Here is an 18648-nt window from a genome sequence, read left to right as displayed (position 1 = left end):
TCTGCTCTAAATGTTTCTAACTTTCTAATGTATTTCATACACATCTGAATGGAGAGGAATGGGAAGTAAAAAGTATCAAATGCGAGCGATTGCTGATGGCTGTAAACCTGCACTGATAAGATGAAGTGTTACTTCTGCATTGTCTTGTCTGTGGTGTTTTTCTTCCTTCAGCATTCTGCAATAATTGAACATGTCTTAAAATACATGCTTTAACTTTTTCCTGGTTTTGTCTGACATGCTTGCTAGTGTAAACACTGGACGAAAAAAAATTTGGAACAACCATCTTTCTTTCCAAAGAAAACTTGTCTTTGTCTGTGCTAATTGTAGAATATTGTTTCTGAAGAGTACCAAATCACAAATGTACTTTATTGGGTTCTTGATTAATAAAAATACTTTCTAAGTACTTGTTTAAAACTTGGTTTGAGTTTGAATGTGAGTTGGCATATCTTAAAATCTGCCTCAAACGTGTTAATCAATAACTTGCAACAGCTCAGGAATGGAATAACATGCAAGTCAAATTTATCATCTTGCTTCGCTTTAGCTGCACAGAATATTTTGGCTAACTCAACAAAAAATGACAAATAGATGCAAGGTTCAAAATTGGTCCTTTACTGGTGTACACTCAGAAAAATGTACAAAACTGTCACTGAGGTGGTACTCTGTCAAAAGGTAAAAATATGTCATTTTTTAAAGTACTAATATGTACAATTTGGAGGTAAAGTAGTTTCTTAGTTTTTTAATTAATTATTACTCTGAGTTATAACTTCGAATCATGTTTAGTGTTGAGAGTAAGTTTCACTTAATCACATGGATGCATGTCACTTCATTATTCGCAGAAGGCAGACACATTTTGTTCTACACGACAACTCTGGCTTTAAAAATGCATTTGTAGCTTTATGTGGAATTTTGGTGTTAAATGAGCCTTCCATCCTTTGTGGCTGTTCCCCTCTAAAATAAATACCACATAGAATATTGTAAATTCTCTTTTTGCCTGACAAGTTTTTTTTTTTTTTTTTTTTTTTTTTTTAAGTATTTTCCTGTGATAAAGTCTTTTAAAACTAACTTTGGCTGAGCTGAGTCATTCTATGGCTACAGCTGCTCCTCGCGCATTGGTCACATTTACACATTTACATTTATTCATTTAGCTGACGCTTTTATCCAAAGCGACTTACAATTGCTATATATGTCAGAGGTCGCACGCCTCTGGAGCAACTAGGGGTTAAGTGTCTTGCTCAGGGACACATTGGTGTCTCACAGTGGATTCGAACCCGGGTCTCTCACACCAAAGGCATGTGTCTTATCCACTGCGCCATCACCACCCCACAAGCCTTTAAAACATGCCACATTTCCAGAAATTTGCCTGACAAGACATCCCACCACATATATACTTCTCAGAAAATATAGGCTAAAATGCTGTTATGTGGCTCACAGATCATAAACTATTTTGCTTTTCCCAGACTGGATCCATTTTGTGGCATCTCCTGTTTTCTCAGTTCCTATTTCTCTTTTTATTTAAACTCACTTTATTAAAAGAATAGTTCACCAACAAACGAAAATTTGCTGCAAATAAGGCCATATAAGATGTAGATAAGTTTGTTTCTTAATCAGAACAGATTTCAAGAAATTTACATCAGTTTTTCACAAGTGGATCCTCTGCAGTGAATGGGTGCCGTCAGAATAAGAGTTCAAACAGCTGATAAAAACATTAGAATAATCCACACAACTTCAGTTCATCAATTAACATCTTGTGAAATGAAAAGCTGTGTTTGTAAAAAAACAAATCCATCATTAAGGTGTTATAACTTTAAGCCGTCGCTTGTGGCTAAAATATGGATTGCTTGTGGATTATGGTGATGCTGTTATCAGCTGTTTAGACTCTCATTCTGACGGCACCCATTCACTGCAGAGGAAACATTGGTGAGCAAGTGATGTGATGCTAAATTTCTCCAAATCTGTTCTGATGAAGAAACAAACTCATTTACATCTTGGATGGCCTGAGGGTAAGTACATTTGCTACAAATTGTTTTTTTTGGGGGGGGTGATCTATTCTTTTATTAACTGCATGACTTATCTAAGTTGCCTTAGCGCAGAGATCCTTAAAATACGCATTCAGACCTAAAGGGCAAGGATTTTGCACATCCTGTTACAGTTTTACCATACAATGAAGCTCTCATCTCCACAAAGATCTGGGCTATTTTGAGAGTAAAGTTAATAAGGTCCCTAACCACACAAGTCATTCGGTAAAAACAGAAACAAAGAGATCCCCATTTCTCCTCAAAAACCAGACACTGTGGTAATCATTAACACATCCTGAAAGCAGGAAACGTGGACATCCCTTCCGAGTGTCCTCCAAGCTGTGACCTGCAGTCAGTTATGGCGTAATTAAGTTTAGTCATATTGGTTACAGACCGTTTCTATTTTTTTCAAAACACAGGGGTGCTTTTACGGATAAATACGTTCATTATGTCAGATTGCTTGCTGACGTCTGTGGTGAGACAATTATCTGTTTTTAACTTAACTGGAGACATAAGAGCAACATGTAGTGCAGTAAATGCTCCATGTCAAAAACACGACAGATCACATGGTTCAAAACACAGGAGAAGCTCTTCGCTGGGCTGGTGTTTATACAGAAAAATATTCCAAACATTTCAGTAATTTTGATTAACTGCCTCATGAAAAACCTCTAGCAAACAACTTCTAGGAAAATGTCCTTTTATTAGACCTCAAAGCAAATGTAATGAAATTTGCCACTCAGCATTTTTTTTTGGTCCAAAATAAAATAACCTTTTAAAAATGTTTTTTAAAAGATCTATTTTCAAGAAGTTAAATGCTAAATTTATTAATGTCTAGAGTCATGACATAAGTAAAAAAATTAATATTTTTCTTGATTACATGTTCCCATCGAAATTAAAGTACCTTTTCTTACAAATATCATGGGATTTGAGACGACATTTGACCTTTTTGAGGAGTAGTAACACATTTTACAACCTGAAATAACCTTGCATTGTTCATAAATATCAAATGATCTGATATTTTAATCTTGATACAGCCATAAGGGTCTGCAGGGATTCTTTCTGTGATATAATTTCCTGTTTTTTGTTTCTCTCTTCTGTTTGTTTCTGGATGTGTCACACCACATTACTTTTTATCAATTTGAAGTTTAAAAAATATGTAATAAGTAATTAAAATAAGTAATTGTTCGAAGAAATGTTGTTGCTTTTTTATTATTATATTATTTCTGCATCGCCTTTACTTTATGGCCACCCAAAATATCAATTTCAAAGTCAATGAACCCTATATTTCCATTTTTTGTGAAAAAAAAAAAAATTCACGAATTTGACCAAAAGTGAGAGTAAAAACTTTGACGTTGCAATATTGTTCTTTTCAGCTTTATATATATATATATATATATATATATATATATATATATATATATATAGATCCTGAAAAAGTTGCATAATTTTAGCATATATTAAACTAGAACAGTTAATTGAAATTGTAATATTTTACAGTATTACTTTTACTGTATCTATTTAAATGCAGCACTGGTAAGCATAAGAGACTTTCAGAAACATTTATGAAAATCTTACAGACTCCAAACTTTTAAACAGTATTTTTAGTCTGTATGAAAAATGTTATAAATGGAGATTGTTATTAAATAAAGGCTATTATGTGTTGTAATGTGTGCTTTTAGAGATGAGATTAATAAACACAAGTTAATCGTTTTTAATAATTTTGTTAAACTATAAAAATATATGAAATGTAACAACTAGCTCCCAAGCCATTTCTTATGATGCCCAAATAATAAATCTTAGTTAAGGTAAAATATAAAACACATTGAGTAAATGGTTACATTTTAATTGACATAACTTGCTGTAGTTTTCTAAATGTTTGACCCATTAAAACATTTTAGCTGAATGGACTATAAAACTGGTTCAGAAAAGGCTGAGGCAACTAAAAACTAACAATTCAGATAACACTTTGAAGTCAGAAATTGACAATGTAAAATTTCCGTGCAACTAGTACTAAATTAGGTGAAACAGCTTGAAATTTGTTACAGTATATGCATGAATAAACTGCAAGAAAAAACATTGACCCTTTTATCACACAGGGCAGAGAAGTACAGCAGTATGTTCTTTACTTATAAGTTATCACAAATACATTCACTTAAACGTAATATTTGTCACATACAAAAGAAATCCAACCCCCCACCACCACCTCAAAACGCTTAGATACAGAAACACAGCTACTATGTGGCTTTAACAAATTCCAAAGTTTACACACTGAACATCCCTTCACGGTCAGCCATCCTTGAGTACACAAGAGTATGTGAACAGCTGGGTGTGTACTGCATTTGGCTACAGTATCTCAGCGTGGGGCTACACACGCTCTGATAGCTGCCTCACTGTGCAAACATGTTCAACTACACCAGAGTGTTCAGACGGTTGCAGTTCACATGTTCCACAAGTATTACTGCACATTAATTCAAAAGTTTTAACGCCTTCTAATAATCACAAAACTACTCACTATGTCTTTCTAAGGCAACTTTATCAAGTGTCACATGATGCAGCATAACATCATCTCCTACTTGAGGCACTAAATTGTCCAAAATATAGTCTAGAAGAACGCATGTAGCAATGTAGTGGTAAAACCCCTTTAAACCATTTAAAATGTTAATTCGAAGTCTAAATTGTGTCATGTTAAATGTAAAAACTGACAACAGTCCTACATTCAGTCATGCTGTCTGTGGGCTCGACAGACATATAGACCGTAAAGGCAACAAATAAATGACATTCATAATTTAGACTTTTGTTATACACAAATTGTCCCAAAGAGCTAAGACCAAAGACAAAAAGAGCCTCTCATTGTGTCCTCTCAGATATGCTTCCACCTTGTGGCCAAATATGGCATAAAATGTGAACAAATAAGACACTTAATGAAGCATGTTAAAAAAAACCTGGGATATGAACAAATAAGCAATGGCAAGGGACTTTTTTAAATATAAAATAGCCTTAATTAGAAATTAAAACCCTCTAAAGGTTGAACCAAAAAAAAAACTCCCCGTTCATATATTGCATTCTCACATTTGGTCAGAAATTTACCTGAAGTATTCAGGTAATCTATATTTTCCACAGCATCTCTTAGGTCCAGTGTATGAAAGCATTTGGAAAGAGGCTGCAAACACTCATGTTGGAAGTTTACACGGTCCTGTGTGCAGCCGCAGCGCCCCCTGTCTGTGAAGAGCACTTAAAGTTCTAAATTCCAAAGGCATTGTGTGTGGACTGGCACTGGATGTGTAGTGGTAAGTTAGTGTGTCGTAGTAGTGGTACTTGACTGGTTTGCCATCAGGATCGTGAGCGAAAGGCCAGAAGCCATACAAGTGGATCTCATCACAAAAGCGTGTGGCCATGGTGTACATCAGGAGTCCAGTGGTGGGTCTTTTGATCTGGACATGATTGGTCAACCAGTATCTGAAAGAAAATCAATGATTACAAACATAAGACCGAGTGCAGGCTTTCTTGCAATTATTATGATCTATACTGTTTTATATTTGTAGATCAATTACATTGACGGGATAGTTATGAAATCTGAGAGCTATCTAACCCTGCATAGACAGCAACACAACTGAAATGTTCAAGGCCCAGAAAGGTAGTAAGGTCATCGTTAAAATAGTCCATGTGAAATCACTTGTTCAACTTAATTTTATGAAGCTACGAGAATTTAATTAATTTAATTTTATGAAGCTTTTTTTGCCCCCCCCCCCCCTAAAAAAAGAAAAAATGTATTCAACAATTCTTCTCTTCCGTACCAGTCTTTAACGTGCATTCAGAAGAGTACCGTGATTTTAGTTTTCTTTGCGCACTTAGCTTCATAAAATTACAGTTGAACCACTGATGTCACATGCACTATTTTAATGATGTCCTTAACATCTTTCTGGGCCTTGAACAGGGCAGTTGCTTTGCTGTCTATGCAGGGTCAGAAAGCTCTTGGATTTCATCAAAATATCTTAATTTGTGGTCCAAAGACGAACGAAGAATTGTAATTTTTGGGTGAACTATCCCTTTAGTAAAATCTTCAGAAAGATGGCAAACTTGAATTTTTAGCAGCCATTACTCAAGTCTTCAGTGTCACATGGTACCTCAGAAATCATACTAATATGCTAATTTGCGGCTCTAAAAATCTTTATTCCTACTATTTATATTGAAAATTTTTGCGACTTAAGAGTTTTGTGGAAACTGATACTTATTTATTTTTTTAATTGTTCTATAAATTATTTTGATGAAAGTTCAAAAGAACAACATTAACTTTAAATTAAAAACTTTTGTAATATTATAAATGCATTTCCTGTCACTTTATCAACTGAATGTGTCTTTACTGAATAAAAATAGCGATTCCTCTCAAAAAGAAAAAAAAAGAAAGCTCACCCAAAACTTGAACAGTAGGTGTATAAGGTTTTAAAAAAGTGCCAATCCAAATGTAACCGGGGATTATAAAATCCTAAGTGTGTTAGCAGCTAAGGTTACTAAAAAGGGAGCCTGAGCTTAGCTGCTGAATTTAGGCTAAATCCCCTTTTTTAAATATTCTCATGCTAAACTCGCCCACATCCAAACCTGACGGCTGTGCCGCTCTTCCACGTTTAAAAGGAGAAGATGAGACAATTGAACAATGTCCATTAAGATGCACTGAACCCTCTCCGTCCACTCACCCCTGAATAACCCTCACAATGGGGCCCTCTCTGTGTATCCGTGAGGTGTCATTCATTCCGAACGGTTGAGGAAAAAGGGGGGCCAGGAGGAAAGGAGTTTCAGATAACAAAGAGGATCCCATTTCTTAAAGCTACCTCTGGTCTTTGCACTGCTTTCTGATTCATTTGGGATTTAAAAAGACATTCTAAAAATTCTATTTTATAAAATTTTAACCTGTAATTTATTCCTGTTATGACAAAGCTGAATTACCAGCATTGCAACCTTTACTCCAGCTGGCAGTGTCACATGATTAGAAATCTTTCTAATACGCTGATTTGCTCAAGACAGATTTCTCATTATCATCAGTTGAAAACAGGTGTGCAGCTCAATATTTTTGTGGAAACTGTTAACTCTCTCTCTCTCTCTTTGTGTCATATATATATATATATATATATATATATATATAAATAACAGTATTGTATCAGTTACATATTGTCTGCTAATGCTGTAAATTATAGCAGGCACTGATTCAGACCTATTCAAACTGGTAACTTTATAAATTTATGCTATCTTTGTGAATTATTAAAAGAACCAGCTCATAAGAATCGTTGTTTTGGCAACTTAGTTGTTAAAGGACAACTAAATATAAAGTATTGTACCACATTCAATACAGACAGCAAACCTACACTGAAAACACATAAAATGTCATTTCTTTTGCTGTAACACTGATGATTCATCCACAAGAACAAATACATTTTCATATAGTTACTGAAAATAAGCATAATTAATTTTTATTTGCTTTAGATTTTTAAAATAGAATGCACCATCTAAAGCTATTTAATGACTTAAACTTGCTCAACATTCAAAGTTGTAAAGGAAAAAATCCTGAAGTACGCTTGACAAGAAAATATATTTGTTTTTCTACTTCTAAATGTTTAATTCGGTTTCTTTGTAACTGTTTGTGAAATTTACAAGCAATTTCTGAGGTTCTGAAACATTCATTGTAGATTCATTTTAAATCTTCCCATTTTTTTATTTCCAAATGAGTGTATGCAGACGATATCATTTTTAAATGAGCTATTACTTTACAAATGTACTACTTTTTATCATTTAATCAACTACAACATATTGTAATGGCATATTTTCCTCAATACACCATTAACTGAACAGCTGTCTCTAGACTGACCTTTATTCTGGCCCCGGCAACCAATGTTACACAGATAGATCTAAGAAATACCATCCTCGGCTAGGTGCATTGTAAGGATGGTGGGCTCCAGCCACTCTGCTCTGAGGGAGGGCTGAATAGCAGACTTAAAATATGCAGAGGTCAATGAAAGAGGCAAAGGTTTGCGCGCCATTTAAAGACAGCCGACTACAATTGAGCCCAGAGGGGCTTGAATTCATTGAGCAAATTTACAAAAGACCTTCTGTAAAAAATACAGATATATAAATGCCGGTATGCACTTAGCGTGTGCCTCTATCCACTTAGAGGAACAGCCCCATGCTGTGGTCACAGAGTAGGATGTGAATGTATTGATGCCTGAACTATAAATAGCGAGAGGCTTGATACACCTGCTTCAGCAAGCATGAGTGTTGAGTAGGCTTAAATGCACGGACACGTACCCTCTGACAGCATGGAGCAGACGCAGGGAGGGGAAGGCGGTGCGGACGTTCACGGTATGCAGAAGAATTAGGCGGATGGCCCACTCCACTCGCTCCTCTCCTCCTTTAGCCATGAAGGCAGGGATCCACAGCACACTCCCGCTGAGGCTCTGCAGCCTGTGGACGAAGCGCTGTACCCACTCCTCACTATTCAGGTCCTGAAAAGCACGCTGCACCACAGAAGGGTTCATAGTCACCAGGCTGGTGCGCAGGCCCACATCAGTCGCATACTCCTCCACTGGAGCCAGGTTACATCTTGGAAACACATATATATTCAAACGGTTAAGTCTTAATTTTATCTCAAGTTAGTTCCTTTATATATTTTATTTATATATACCTGTGTGCATTCACATGGTAACATATGATCAAGCCTTAGTTTTCTAGTATCAAGACATCAACAATAAATATATTTGAAGTTTATTTCACTCTGCATGTCTGCTTCAAAGAGACTACGTTACATCCAAAACATACTCTACACCAATGTGTCAATGCAGATCTTTCAAATAAGTGTTGCGTTTTCACTGTTGCCAAAAGGGGTGCGATAATCAGTCTTTCACAGTTATTTTTCTATTGAGAGAAACAGCTGGGTTCAGGAAGTAAAAATACCTTTCATTTTACTACTCCATAGGGGGCTTTTTTAAATATGTACAAAAAAAAAAAGAACACCTTTCAAGACAAACCTACTGTCTGCAAGTTTGATAATCTGTTGCAGGCGCTTTTTATTCTATTTAAAGGTCCCATGGCATGAAAATGTTTTAACATTAATATGAGTTTCCCTAGCCTGCATATGGTCCCCCAGTGGCTAGAAATTGCGATAGGTGTAAACCGAGCCCTGGGTATCCTGCTTCGCCTTTGAGAAAATGAAAGCTCAGATGGCCCAATCTGGAATCTTCCCTTTATGTCATCATCCGGGGAAAGGTTACCTCCCCTTTCTCTGCTTTGCCCGCCCATGAGAAAATGAGCTACGACCGTGCGAGGAGAGCACAATATTTTTTTTTCCTCGAGAGACATCATGGCTTGCAAACAAGCGAAGCATTGTTTTTTGGCACTTCAGATCTGTTCTACTCTATGAACTGTCACATACTGTAATACAACTGAATGCCCAATAAAGCTGTTCATATTTACATATTTTCTGTTGTCATACATAAAACAAGTATAAATAGTAAACACGATCCATTAAACATGTTAATCCTGAATCACTCTCACTATACTCCTTAAATCCTGATTTATAATCGCAACATCTTCTGATAAAATCAATATACATCTAACTTACATTAAAAAGCGACTATATGCAGTGGTTTTGGCTATATTACTGTTTTGCGTCTGAGTAATAAACTGTGCATATTAACAGACAAATTATGTTCATATTTAAAAGTCCAAACAGTCAGTAAGCGACAAGCGCCGGGATAGTCAGACCTTGCGCTCGCGGGGCAGTACTGGAGACATCTTCCAACTGAATGATAGGTAAAAAAAAATGTAATTAAAAAAAAAAATTAAAAAGTCGCTAGGTTTGTTAGTATGTACCCGTTATGGGAAAAAAGCCGCCAAAAGGGTCTGAAAGTTACTAAATATTGTGCTAAAGTCGCACTCGTGTGTGTGAGACACGGGAGCTGATGGCAGCGGGCGGTGGATATTGTTGCGGTCCGCCCAGGTAAAGTCTATGTGTGGGAAACACTGACCGTATCCAGACACAATATTTTAAACTAACCATTCGGAGACGTCATGCTGTAGCCGCTGAGTTGCAACTTCTTCATCTGGTGCTTCTCCATCCGGATCAGATTCTGGGTCAAACTGAAAAGCTTGAACGACTGTGTGTCTACGAGCCCTTGCGATACATCCACTGTCAACATTAGCGCATGGTACCGTGGCCGCAAACTGCAGGACACACACCCACCCTCCACCTTGCGCCGCCTCTCTCCTCCTCATTAGCATTTAAAGCTACAGACACAGAAATAGCGCGTCCTAAGGAAAGCTCATTTTGGGACTGGCTCGTAGAGGCTGAAATTCTGCACAAAGGCTGAATTTCGGGAACGAGACTTCCGATACAGTACTAGGGACCACTTATATAAAAGCATCTAAAAACAGCATGTCATGGGACCTTTAACTAATCATATTCCTTGCATTTTGCATCTTTAATCCAATTATTTTATATTATACTTTACATTTCTAATTTGACTCATTCATAATGATTCATGGGATTGTAGTTATTTCCCTCATTAAAACTGTTAAGCACACAGTCTTGAATACCTTGTGTTTTTGAGCAATTTTAAGTGCTTTTTTGGCTTCAAATACAATTTTGTGATATTTTGATTCACCTCAGACCTGGTCGATTTGGTTCATAATGCTTTTGGCTTATAAGGCTTTAATGAAGACTTTTTAAAAAATCTCTATGAAAAAACAAAACAAAAAAACAACTATTTAAAGTCAACTACAGCCACAGTGAAGCAACAATTTGAAGCGTTTTAGCAAGTAATTTAAAGGTACTGTTCACAGCACATTGCTTGAGTAATAGCATCCGATTTAATGAACAGACCTTTAAAAGTAACTCTGTCACTCCCTTCATGAGTACATTTTTGTACAGGAGCTACTGGAACAGTGATAATGAAAAACACATCATGCCCGATTATGTAAACATGAAGTTAACAGAGGCCAGAGACGTTGAAGATGGACAAAAAAGGAGAAAAAAAATGCTTCACAATGCTTGAAATATAGGAAGAAAATATGAATACTGAATTGGAGGTAAGGGGTTATATTAATATATCACTGAAGGGAACGGTCTTCAGAAAAATTTCAATGGCAATTGCATTTTCTTCTCCTCTTACCTCCTTATAAAGCAGTGTTTATAAGCGCAGCACTGCTTTGTTTGCAGCAGTAACCAAAGAAAAGCTACACTGTTGCTGTTCCATAAGCGCCACCTGCTGTTAGAGAGTGAATCTGCGTTGTCATTTAGCCCCTCTGTTGTTTTTGTTTCATGCAGATGTTTTATGTAGCATCATTTTACAAAGATAAGGTCAGGCCGTTCTATTTTAGCTTTAAACATTAAAATTATACAATCTAATTAAAATAAAAAACAACTCATGCAACATGTGTAGCATATTTTTTTGGATCGTGATTAAAATGCAGTGGTTACATTACAGATATTTCTCTTTAAGGCCAATAAAAAAATAAAAAATAAAAATAATCTGCAACCAGTATTGGAATTGGCCAATTTTCTTGTTTAAATAAAAATAAATTAAAACTAAAAGGCCTCAAATTGGAGGTACATTCTGCCCAGGTGAAAAAAAAAACTAAATTACACTTCCATAATGTACTTAAAGTGCTTTATTTTCATGCACTAATTTTGTATTTAATATACTAAAAAATATTTTTTTTAGTACTTCAGATAAACTTCAAATGTGCTACTTTGGGACACCATGAATATGAACTAAAACACGCTTTTAACATACTATCTCTGTATTTAAAAAATTTATTTAGTCACCAGTTGAAAGATGGGTTCAAGTGAAAAACTGAAAAGCCCTGCTGGAGCATCAGTGACATATAAACAGCTGAAAAGTAAGAATGAGTAAATGACCTTCACTCCAGACTTGCTTCATCTTAAAGCAAGTAATTCATCTTTGTATAAACTACAACATTAATACTACAGTAGGCATGATCTTCTCACATTCAGAATACTCCTACAGACTGAGCAAGTGCCTTTTAAAGCTCATCCCATCATTTAACTTAAAAAAATCCATAAAGACAAACAGCGGTGACTTTAAAGCAAAAACTGAGTGCAGTGTTGGCATTATCATCTTGCCACAATACCTGGAAAACCTTTCAACACTGGCACCATGCCGACCGCCGAGGCTTAGCTGTCACGGTCACACTCCCACACAGTCTTGTCCTTGCCCAGCAGAAAAGCCATGCCAAACACACAGGAGGGATTTAAGTTCCTCCATTACTTAATCTTCGAGGCTCTGTATTTCCCTGGACTGAAGCTGAATGACATTAATGTCCTAAGAGCACAGCTGGGCTGATGAAGACTCATTTAGGATTGGGAATCTCACAGTAATACACTAGTATATCACATGAAGCACACTGCTGTAAATGTTTTTTCAAGCAAAGAGCTTTCGGCTGTAGGCAGAGCACTTTACAGGCAAGTGAACTTTAGTCACTTTAAGACGACAGCCTAATTACATTTCCAGGGCTGTGGCTTAGTATGACTTATACAAATGTCATATTGGCTCAGCTGGTCACTAATTGCAGTATGTATCACCCTTCAGTTCTGAAAGCCTTCCGACAGTATGAGTCAAGCCAGAACATAGTACTGACAGCTATTCTCAAAAGTGCATTGTGTCACATACAGATCGTAATGTGTCTGAAATCCAACCATTTCTTTAAAGCAAGTTTTCAAGTTGAATGTAGAGAATGTGAATCAACGGCTGCAAAGATACAAACAGCACAGACAATTAATTTAAAAATGTTTCAATTAACTTCATAATAAATTCACATTGGCCTTTCTACTCTAAGGTATTAATATGATAAAACCTCTGTCTGAGATTTGTTCTGCCTGTTATTCATAAAAACAAATTTTCGCCTTCCCCTCCGATTAAAAAAGAAAAAAAGAAAAAAGGTCATTGTGACAATGAGATAGTCACTGTGCGATAAATTCACAGTTACAAGACATAAAGACCAATTTATGAAAAATAATTTTTTTTTTTACACTGAAGCACAAACGCAGTTATCACAGGACCAAAAAAAGGAAGGTTCAAATGATTTCTTTTAGAGATTATTTCATAAATATAAAAAAGTTCTAGTTTTAGGACATTTTATAATTATTCTTTAATTCTATAATTATTCAGCTAGTTTCGGTGGATTTATCGTTTGATTCAGGATGAAAGGTTACATCAACAGCACAAAATGTTGAATGCTACTACACAAAATAGAAGAAAAGTTGTTTACCTAATGACAAAGTCATGTGAATCAATCTCTCTGCCGCAGCTGCTATTCAGTAGTATCCCAGAGTTCCCTACGATGGCACATTGTTTGTAATGCTGGTTCTTCATGGGAGACACCGTTGGCAAAAGGTGGTACAGGTTCTCAGAGATGTTTGTGGTACTCTGGCGGTCAAATATATAATGAATTACATCCCCGGGTTTAAAGGTGCTCTTAAGAATTGAGATGTCCCTCTCAGCATCCAGGAACCTCAAAATGTTTTTCCTGGTAGGAAAATTAAAAATAACACACTTTATGAATGCTAAGAAAAACAGAGTATTAACAGGCAACCACATTCTTTAGAAATGCCATACTGTGCATCTGAATAAATTCAAGCCGTACCTGATGAGGTTAGACAAAGTTCTGTTGAAAGTCCATTCTGGTGAGGATGAATTGCTGGTTTTGCTCTTTATGCCTGGCAGTGGAATTGGAGAAGAAGAGACTTTGCTCTTTCTATAGGTGACTAGTGAAGTAGGAACAGCATTCAGGACTAAATTTCTGATGGAGGAAAAAAAGACCATGTTTATGTGCATGCTGTTAGACAGCTACAAATAACAACATCTGTCACCTCAAAAAATACTGGCAGCTATGTTTAATGAATTCTTGAAACCCTGATAAATCAGTAATATGAAAAAAAGAAGATTTTAAGTATGTTTAAATAATTAACATGCAAATAAACTGAAAATAGAATATATTTACATTTAAAATGTCTTGCTTTAGGTCTATAACACTGAGAAACTGAAATATGTGGTTGTAAGCATCAATGACATTTTCTCATGAAAACACCATAAATCATAAATGATATAACAAATCAGATTACAAACCTGTTGGACTGAAGGACAAAGCTTTTTAAGTGAAACTTCTGTGAATCCTTGATGTTCCTAAGAGCAGAAGGCATAAAATATTCATCATCATTATCCAGTAATGACCATTAATAATGCTCTCCGAGTAGATAATTGAGGTAAAGGCCATTAGACCATGGACTGGAAAAATATATGAAATTGAATTATGATTATGTTTATTTAGGACTTAATATAAGCCGTTCCAAACTCTTTAGAATATTTTGATGGTACAAACACTATAACAAGGTTATAGTTATTCATACAAATAAAGTGTTAGAATATATACTAAATCCCAGATGAATCACCATCAGGCCATTCAAGATGTAGATGAGTTTGTTTCTTCATCAGAGCAGATTTAGATAAATTTAGCATTGCATCGCTTGCTCACCATGTTGAATTTGTTCATTATAAACATGCAGCTTTTCAAATCACAATATAACTGATGGAGTGGTGTCTTGTGATGTTTTTATCAGCTGTTTTGACTCTTATTCTGACGGCACCCATTCACTGCAGAGGATCCACTGTTGAGAAAGTGATGTATTGCCAGATTTCCCCAAATCTGTTTTGATTAAGAAACAAACACATCTACACCTTGGATGGCCTGAGGGTGAGCAAATTTTCATTTTTGGGTGAACTAATTCATTTTAAAAATAACGGCAAGGATAATATGTAACCAACATCATGCTTTTAAAACCACCTCTAAATGCAGGGTGCCCCCATTCAAAGCAGTTAGGACCGGATAGCATTTTCTCCTTGAGCAAATCAGTCCTATTTGTCTACCACTCACTGTAATGTTCTCCATGTCTCCCCCAAAGTCATGGCTACGTGCATTATTAAGCAGACAGAGCACAGATCTCTTAAAATTCTGGGGAGCAGCTTCAAATGCAGATTTAATGGTGGTGTTGCTTCAAAGCGCTTATAACTGCTCTGAGATATACCCTTTAGATCCTTTGTTTGATATGGAATTATATTCTAAATTGCAATAAATTATAAATCTCGACCATAACTTAAGCAAAAATTAGATCATAAGCATCATCTAATGCCTTCTGACAGCTAGTAAATGAGGTGTGAAATTTCCAAATTGGGATTTTACAATTATATTTTGTCTCTGGGATATTTTGGGTTAGCAAATATGAGGGAGGAAATATTCCCCTTCCACGCTTAATGGATAAATAGTAATCAGTGCAGCAGAAATGTGAAATACAATCTCATGGTATACAGCAAACAAGCCAAATACTTTGCATAAAATGTCAAATGTGGCAACTCTATGCATGATCCATTTAAAAATTAAGCACTATATGCAAATCTTGGCAGCACACACATGTGTTTAAGTGTTGTTTTCTCATGCAATTATTCTTGCAATTAATCCATCTACACACAAACATTCTTCTCACTGAAGAGCTTTAAAGTGTATGTCCCGAGACAGCAAGATTTTTGCAATTATGTAAGCCTGAGGATTTCTGCTACAGGGTTCAATTATAGCGGAGGAAAGGCAAACTGTTCATTTTTGTCTCCAGGCTGTAGCTTTAAAGTCACAAATCAAACAGTAATCCCCTAGCTGCCACAAACCACAGATCAGACGGTCTTTTCACTTGCCGTGAATGGGCGCAAACAGAACACACTCAAGAGTAAAACAAAACCACAAACCAACAGCCATCCGTTATGGAGCACCAGGGTCAGCTGCATTTATCTGATGACTCTCATACAAGGTTTCACACTCAGCAAAGTCTGAAGGACTCGTTTTTGAGACCTGCCAAGCACTAATAGTTCGAGACTATATACAGATTAACAATATTCAGCAAAATCAGTTCCAAAATGTTATCACTCTGCAGGTAAGTAACTCTGAATGGACAAAAGAGTAAATTTAAAAGCTTTAAAATCTCACATATCCCTTCCAGATTCCACAGAAATATCAACGACATCAAACTAACGTAATACCAAACATGTGAGCTGTTCCCTCAAACTGAAGTACCCACAAACACAGGCTGTGGCTTTGCAAACAATAGTCTTCGGGACAACACATTGTCTCCCTCTTTAGACTTAGACACAGTATTACCCTGTTTGATGAAAGACCAAACCAACCCTGCAGGAAGACACAGTTTAAGATGTAGTCTGTGTTTTAGACCATTGTATCTGGTCTAAGATGGTTATTTGCTGTTCCAAAATGGTTATTATCTGGTCCAAGCCAATCATTTGCTGGTCCAAGGTGGTCGTTAAATTGGTAAGGTGGTAAATCATCTTGGAACAGCAACAAATCAGCTCAGTAGGGTGGTCAGGCCGGCTTTTTGGAATATTGTAGCTTGTCAGACAGCTACTGAACAGCTTAGACCACCTAATGACCAACTAGACCAGTTATTTTCCAAAACACCGCTCCAATTTAAGATTGATTTTTCCCCATAGAAAAAAAAAAAAAAAAAATACACAAAATCATCAAGTAAATATAATGTACAGCACTTTGTCGTTTTCTTGGATATATATAGTAATAGTATAAATACAAGCCAATGCAATATGCAGCTCAGGCTAGTCCTAAATGGGCTGTCCATTGTTTGGGCTCCTACAAAGTCTCTCTTGAGACAATAAAAGCACGGAGGACAATGTCCTAAACATAAACATCACAAACATAAATAGAGTGCAACTGTGCGTTGAAACAAAGACCAAACAAGAATGGGATATATTCATCTACTGTTTATTGTACGTAAATCGAATTTACTTACGCGATTTCTTCCTCCACTTCCGATATATCAGCTATAATCACAAATATAACCAGGGCTGTCCCGATTCCAAACATCAGTATTCGGAATTCAAAAGACATGACTTGACCGATATGTGCGATTCTACAGATGCGTTGAACTATAAGCGCAATATAAATCTCTTCTTCTTTACGCAGGGCAACACATGCAATGTTCCTCCGTCTCCTCGACAAAGCCGGATCATTCTAACTGGCCGTGCAGGTTAGCGAACAGTTGTCTGCAATAAACATCACGTCCATCAGCTTCTTCCACCTTACTAAAGTAGAGTTGAGATGAGGCAAACGTCCTTTCTTCTCTTCTACTCCTACCGCTACTCCTCGGAGATCTGGTGGGTGGCAGTTCCCTTGAAACTTTGCCTGCAAGGTGCATAAACTCGCATATAATGTTATAGCCTACGTTCAGTTGAGCCGCGTAATTGGTATATAGAGACAGAAGGCGTGGATTTGAAATTGAATATGAAATATGATTGCCCCTCTCGGTCTTGCTCTCTTTGACAAAGACACAGACTTTGCTTCTCTACGGTGAGGACTTTCCGTTGACTTCTATTGTTTTTATATTGAGGTCTAATGGTCTTTTAATTGCCAGTGAAATTTTGCTGCAATTTTGAAAATTTGACTGCACATTACAAGACAGTTTTTGTACAGCTAAAATGACAGGAAGTGGCTGACAAACCTTACACATTAAAGTTAAAACTGTCTGCCTCAGCTCTTACAAATATTGTGGATGTTGCCATATATTTATATGGAAGAAGCAGTAGGCCAAGTGCAGTATGTTAGCTATACCCTTGCTCATCACCTTTCACAGTCACAGCTGGTTAGAAAACAAATTTAATTGCTGGAGGTCACAATGTCAATGTGCTAATGGGGTTTTGCCTACATTGTAGGGACATTTGGTCATTTAAACCCCACTACAAACACACACACACACACACACACACACAGAGACAGAGACAAAAGTACTTGCTGCTTCAGCCAACAGTCCATTCGTCTTTGATTCTGATCGTCTCTGATTTATTTGAAAGGCAGTAAAACTTTAATTTGCTGGTTGTTTCAGTGATCTACAACCCTATACAATTAGGCAGCGTAATTGTTTTTAAGCTAAGATTGACTGGTTATCATGATCACTCACCAAGTGTTTCACAACACCATATGTTATGAGAGGTATTACAATTTACTGTCTTTTTAAGAGTGCACCCAGCAGACATAACTGGAAAAAAGCTGACAAAATGTTACTTACGAAGAATGTGCATGACAGTTTTTACCGTCTTCCAGGCTCAGAAATATACTGAAACAGTCCAGGCATATCATTTCTAAACCTACAAATGAAGAAGATTCTCACACTGTGAAAGATGTAGGCCTACTGTTTATATCACAGTCTCCTGTCAGGTCTAACACCCTCACTGCTTATCAAAATATGCTTGTGTCGGTAAATGTAAGTTTGTATTAGAAAATACTGATATAAAGTGTGACACTTGTTTTTTTTTAGTCCATTTATTATATTTTTATGATTCAAATATTGTATATTGCTGTCATCCCATCATCGCATGCATATTTAGGATGATACTGGTTTTTAGAAATGAATGAATATACACATAATGATAGTAAACTGAAAGTGTCTGTACATCCAGCCTATTAACAGATTGTTCATGATCATTTATAAATTTCTGCATCAAGTTGATCTTGCCATTAAACTAAAGGTCCTTGCGCAAATTCTTGTCCGAAATGTTTGCATGTA

General features: G+C 36.4%; 1 protein-coding gene across 1 annotated transcript; it reads right to left on the bottom strand.

Moving 5' to 3' along the window:
- Positions 1-3711: 3711 nt before the first annotated feature.
- LOC306842797 (alpha-2,8-sialyltransferase 8B-like) lies at positions 3712-17314 on the bottom strand. The gene is made up of 6 exons (XM_079373869.1): positions 16879-17314; positions 14147-14203; positions 13665-13820; positions 13290-13547; positions 8310-8603; positions 3712-5471 (listed from the first exon to the last, which is right to left on the bottom strand). Exons 1-6 carry the CDS (start codon positions 16974-16976, stop codon positions 5186-5188), a joined length of 1149 nt encoding a protein of 382 aa, XP_079229995.1. The 5' UTR covers positions 16977-17314; the 3' UTR covers positions 3712-5185.
- Positions 17315-18648: the final 1334 nt, after the last annotated feature.

This window comes from Barbus barbus (genome assembly GCF_936440315.1).
Source record: "Barbus barbus genome assembly, chromosome: 23".
In the NCBI taxonomy this organism is placed as follows: Eukaryota; Metazoa; Chordata; class Actinopteri; order Cypriniformes; family Cyprinidae; genus Barbus; species Barbus barbus.
This window is presented reverse-complemented; position numbering and strand designations above follow the sequence as displayed.

Coding starts and splice junctions, on each gene's coding strand:
- LOC306842797 (XM_079373869.1), bottom strand. CDS start 16,976: ATGTCTTTTGAATTCCGAATACTGATGTTTGGAATCGGGACAGCCCTG. Junction 13,821..14,146: donor TTTGTCCTTCAGTCCAACAG/GTTTGTAATCTG, acceptor TTCCTCCATCAG/AAATTTAGTCCTGAATGCTG. Junction 5,472..8,309: donor CTGCTCCATGCTGTCAGAGG/GTACGTGTCCGT, acceptor ATTTTCTTTCAG/ATACTGGTTGACCAATCATG.